General features: G+C 43.0%; 1 protein-coding gene across 4 annotated transcripts in view; it reads right to left on the minus strand.

Moving 5' to 3' along the window:
• nubpl (nucleotide binding protein-like) overlaps positions 1-5,965 on the minus strand; it is a 76,607-nt gene extending 70,642 nt beyond the window's left edge. For all 4 annotated transcript variants that reach the window (XM_078562842.1, XM_078562841.1, XM_078562844.1 and 1 more), the window contains exon 1: positions 5,649-5,965. In XM_078562842.1, coding sequence (XP_078418968.1) covers positions 5,649-5,712 — 64 coding nt within the window. In that variant the 5' untranslated portion in view covers positions 5,713-5,965. The remainder of the gene's footprint in view (positions 1-5,648) is intronic.
• Between the last annotated feature and the right edge of the window lie 51 nt (positions 5,966-6,016).

The following is a 6,016-nucleotide window of genomic DNA, read 5'->3' on the forward strand; positions in this document are numbered from 1 at the left end:
CACTGCACAAAGATGAGTAACAAGTCAGGTGATTAGTCAGAATATAAAGAACAGAAGAGAATGACTAAAAGATTAATCAGGAGAAAGAAATTAAGAGTATAGAGGAAGCTAGCTAGAAACGTAAAAACGGATAGCAAGGGTATTTAAAAATGAAAAGAGTAAGTGAGTGACATTGGGAAGTTAATAGTGGATGAGAAGGAAATGGCAGATGAAATGAACGAATATTTTGCCTCTGACTTCACTATAGAAGATACAAAAAACATTCCAGTAATAGCTGTGAATCAGAAGGTGGGAGGGAGGGGAACTTGGTGAAATTACAATCACTCGGGAAGCAGTACTGAACAAATCGATGGAGGTCCAGGCTGACAAGTTTCTGGGTCCTGATGGACTTCATCCTAGGGTCTTAAGGGAGGTGGCAAATGAGTAGTAGATGCATTAAAAGTTTCATCAGACTGGAAAGTAGCAAATATAACCCCTCTATTCAAAAAGGGAGGGAGGCAGGCAGATAAAGGAAACTACAGGCCAATTAGCTTGATGTCTGTCGTGGGGAAGGTGTCAGAATCCATCTTTAAGGGGGTTATAGCTGGGTACTTCGAGAAACTCAAGGTAATCAGGAAAAATCAGCATGATTTTGAGAAAGGGAACTCATGTTTAACCAATTTATTGGAGTTCTTTGAAGGAGTAACATGCGCTGTGGATAAAGGGGAGCCTATAGACATACTTGGATTTCTAGAAGGCATATGATAAGGTGCCATATCAAAGGTTATTGAGGAAAATAAAAGCTCATGGTGTAAGGGGTAACATATTAGTGTGGAGTGAAGATTGGCTGGTTGGCAGAAAACAGCATGCATAAATGGGTCTTTTTCTGATTGGCAGGATGTGACAAGTGGAGTCCTGCAGGGGTCTTTGCTGGGTCCTCAGCTTTTATCAATTTATATTAATGACTTGGATGAGGGAAGCGAAGACATGGTAGCTAAATTTGCAGAAGACACAAAGATAGTTAGGAAAGTATGCTGTGAAGATGGCATTAGGAGGTTGCAGACAGATAGGTTGAGTGAGTGGGCAAAAATATGGCAGATGGAGTATAGTGTGGGAAAATATGAAGTTGTTCACTTTGGCTGGAAGAAAAAAAAGAGTATTGCCTAAATGGAGGGCAGCTGCAAAATTCCAAGGTGCAGAGGGTTCTCGGTGTTTTAGTGCATGAGTTACAAAAAGTTAGTACGCAGCTACAGCACGTAATTAAGAATACAAATGGAATGCTATCCTTAATTATGAGAGAAATTAAACATAAAAGTAAGGATGTTATGCTTCAGTTATACAGGGCATTGGTGAGACCACATCGAGTATTATGTGCTGTTCTCGTCTCCTTATTTAAGTATAATGATCCCTGAGGTTACCAGTGGACAAGCCCAATCCCAGGGTGGAGCCCAGCTTGATAGATCCTAACTTTGATTTCTTTGTTTGTAGATACATGGAGATGGGCTACTGAACAGTCACCGGAGTCAGCTAATAAACTAACAAAATCATAAAACTTTTATTAAACAAAAAAAAGATATGTTACAATACTTCTCCACCCACAACTATACATTTACAGGTATATACAGATTTGTAAGGATAACATAAGTTACAAAAGCTATCTTATACGCTAATGTTCACAGGAAGTACAATCCATGTAAACTAATTGGCGACTTGTGGGCAGACATACCACACTCTGAAACCAAGTGACAGATGGCACCCAGACAGATGCTATGGGTCTCTCCTCAACTCCCTGTTACACCGTGAGCCAACCAGTCTCACTGAACTCTGTCTTTCACACAAGGGTTTCCAATCGACACTTTCCAAGAACTCACCTTGGAATCTTCTCCCAATCCAACGTTTTTTCTGACGCCTTCCGCAAGGGTTCACCTCCAAGGTTTCAAACTCTACTTCCGATTTTCCTCTCCCCTGCGTCACCATATCCATTAAAGCTTTCTTCCACGCACTCTCTCACCCCGACTCAGCTGTCAACAGTACACCACTGCTTCACATTCCCACAGCAAAGAGTTACAGACCTTCAGTTGCCTCTTTGGGCCTTCTGACTTCTCTCAAACCTTTACATCGCTTTGACTCTGCTTTCTGCAGCTTGTAGCTTTAAGCTTGAAGCTTGGAGCTTTTCTCTGCCCCTCACTGTTAACTTCACTTAACAGGTCTTTTTCCAGGTTCCTGTCCTTCCTTTGACCAGAAAGTCCCAAGCAGACCTTCTCCTGTCCCACTCCTCTGGATTCTTGGGGACTTTCTTCTTTACCTTGGGGCTAGCTATCTGTCCCCTTTTAGGCTGCTTCTGTCTGACAACAGTCTTCAAAGCTGAACTCAAAACTGCTTTTCTAGTTCTTTCTATCTCTGTGAGTGTGTGTGTGTGTGTGTGTGTGTGTGTGTGTGTGTGTGTCTGTGGGGGGCAGCCTGCCTCCCTGGACCCCCTGTTGCTAGGGACCAGCCCAGTTTTTCTACTCTTGTGTTTGCTTAACTTCTCTTATAGTCGTAAACTCTCATCAGAAATGCAGGCACCTTTTAAAGTGATACTAAACCTCAACTTGATCTTTCCTTAACACACAGGTACAGAAATATAAATCAAACTTAAACATTAAAGCTCAAAAAACTCATTCCTAACTCCCACAAATACCAATATAACTTACTTAAACTACCTCCATTTCCTAACATAAGGAAGGATGTAAATGCTTCGGAGGCTGTTCAGAGGAGGTTTACTAGATTGATACCTGGAATGAAAGGGCTGTCTTATGAAGAAAGGTTGGACAGACTGGGCTTGTTTCCACTGGCATTTAGAAGAGTGAGGTGTGGCTTGACTGAAGTATACAAGATCCTGAACAGTCTCGACAAGGTGGACATGAAAAGGATGTTGCCTCTTATGGGCAAGTCCAGAACTAGGGGGCACTGTTTTAAAATTAGGGGTCACCCTTTTAGAACAGAGATGAGAAAAAAAAATTCTCTCTCAGTGGGTTGTGCGACTTTGGAACTCCCTGCCTCAGAAGACGGTGGAGGCGGGGTCATTGAATATTTTTAACACAAAGGTAGATTGATTCCCTTGCCTAACAAGAATGTACTGTTACCAGGGACAGACAGGAATGTGGAATTTGAAACAAACAGATCACCCATGATTTTATTGAATGGTGGGGCAGGTCTATTTCTGCTTCCATTTCATACGTTCGTATGTAACACCACACTGACCCCAACTCTAGGTCATGTGCCTTCTTACACCACAGTGCAATACACTGATACATTCAGGGTTAAATTGCACATAACATTGCTCAAGTTTTGTGGCGGTGATGGTTACACCCAAATGGAAACTTTGAGCATATCCAGATCCATGCGATACTGACCTCAACTTTGACAATGCTGCTTCAAACCTAGCAATGTTATTTGGCAGATGGAGTTTAATGTGAATAAGTGTGAGGTTATCCATTTTGGTCAGAAGAATAAAAAGGCGATTTATTATTTAAATGGAGAGAAACTTCAGAATGCTTCAGTGCAGAGGGATCTGGGTGTCCTCATGCATGAATCACTGAAAGCTAGTATGCAGGTACAGCAGGTAATAAGGAAGGCAAATGGAATGTTGGCATTTATTGCTAAAGGAATAGAGTATAAAAATAGGGAAGTGTTGTTGCAACTGTACAAGGCATTGGTGAGACCGCACCTGGAGTACTGTGCACAGCTTTGGTCCCCTTACTTGAGGAAGGATGTAGTTGCATTGGAGGCAGTTCAGAGGAAGCTCACTAGACTGATTTCAGAGATGCGGGGCTTGTCTTAGGAGGAGAGATTGTGCAGTTTAAGCCTATACTCGCTAAAGTTTAGAAGGATGAGAGGACATCTAATTGAGGTATAAAAGATGCTAAAGGGGATAGACAAAGTAGACGTGGAGTGGATGTTTCCCCTTGTGGGGCATTCTAGAACAAGAGGCCATAGTTTTAGGCTAAGGGGTGGTAGATTTAAAACAGAGATGAGAAGGAATTACTTTTCTCAAAGGGTCATGAATCTGTGGAATTCACTATCTCAGAGTGCAGTGGATGCCGGGACGCTGGATAAATCTGAGGAGATAGACAGATTTTTAATTAGAAATGGGTTGAATGGTTCTGGGGAGAGGGCAGGAAATTGGAGCTGAGGCCGAAATGAGATCAGCCATGATCGTATTGAATGGCGGGGCTGGCTCGAGGGGCTGAATTGCCTACTCCAGCTCCTAGTTCTTATGTTCTTATTTGAGGAACACAGGTTGGAGTTGTGTCAATATATTTTCTGCCACCTCCTGCAATCACCCCTTATAATTTTCATGTCTCCTTTTGAATGCATGAACTCTGTCTGATACTTCCTCTAACTTACCAAGCATCAAGTGTTGTACCTCAATAATAAATTGCTACAGGCTATCCAACTGCAAGGTGCATCACAATCTAACTCCATGCTGTTCTCCAACAGAACCACATATTTCCAACAAGAGTTTCCAGACATTAACCAAGAATCCCAGTCAATCTCTCCTTCAGTAGCCAATGGAAGCAGAAGCGTATTGAAACATTTCAATTTCTCCCTCAGCTTTTCTAACATTACCCGACTCTAACCCTCCCGCTGCTCATCTGCTGCCGAAGCCCTCATCCATTCCTATAACTTCCAGACTTGACTACTGCAATGTATTTCTCACATGGTCTCTCTCTCCATGTAGAGTTTTCTAAAGTCTGAATGTTACTAATTATGGCTCTGCATACATCTCTATCGCCAACAGTCTTTTCACGATGTCATGATTATCACAATAGGGCAAGCAGAGGGGATGAACCCACACCATCAGTGCCATTAAGCATCACACTCTAGCTATCTGAGTTAACCAACACTACCTCCCACATTTCACCTCCACAAACTTGCTGTTACCCAAAGCTCTGCTGCCTATGTCCTGACTTGCACTAAGTCTCATTCACTCATCATCCATGTTCACCTGAACTATTTTGGCTCCTAGTTGAGCAGCAACATCTCAATTTTAAAATTGTCATCTTAATTTTCAAATCTCTCCATGAACTTGCTATCAGCTGTGGCTCAGTTGGTAACACTCTCATCTGAATGAGAAGTTTGTGGGTTCAACTCTCACTCCAGGACTTGAGCAGAAAAATCAAGACTAAAACTCAATTGCAGGACTGAAGGAGTGTTGCACTGTCAGAGGTGCTGCCTTTTGGATAAGACATCAAAGCATCAAACTCTTGAACCCTCTCAAGTAAACATTAGAAATCTCATGGCACCAATTCACAGAGCACAAGAGTTATTTCCAGTGTTCCGGTCAATATTCATCTGTGCCCCAGGAATTGGTGTTCACCTGTATTTTAAACCGGAGGTGGGCGAGTTAATTGTGATCAAGTGGGGGCGATGCGCTAAGATAAAAGCAAAATACTGCGGATGCTGGAAAACTGAAACAAAAACAAAAAAAAATGCTGGAAAAACTCAGCAGGTCTGACAGTATCTGTGGAAAGAAAAACAGAGTTAACCTTTCGAGTTCGTCTGACCCTTCTTCAAACCCTTCCCGTTCAAACACACATGATTTATTACAGACCATACTCAAAGTTGAGGGGCAACCCGAATAACACAGGTAGATGCGGTGGGGGGAACCTTAAAATGATACTCACCCAGACCCTCAGCATAGTCGTAACCAAGGGCGGACCCTGCACAATATGACTCAGTACCGGCCATCGCCGCCAGGCTCTTTGCAGCTGGGCCATCCGAATCCCGCCGGAGCTGTACTTCCTCAGCACGGAATTAACACGCACCAACCCAAAACAACAAAACCTGTACGTTTATATCAACACATCACTAAACCTCCCGGACAGTTACGAATAAAAAAACAAGAAGAATTAGTCACAATTAATCCTCATTCCCCCACCACCGGTAAAATGACAAGTTTCGCGCGCCGGGCTGCCAACATAACCCCCCCGCCCCCCAGCGTCATGACGGTGACGCCCGGAAGTCGTCATGACGTCAACGTCTACCCATGGTT

This window comes from Cetorhinus maximus, chromosome 18 (genome assembly GCF_964194155.1).
Source record: "Cetorhinus maximus chromosome 18, sCetMax3.hap1.1, whole genome shotgun sequence".
NCBI lineage: Eukaryota > Metazoa > Chordata > Chondrichthyes > Lamniformes > Cetorhinidae > Cetorhinus > Cetorhinus maximus.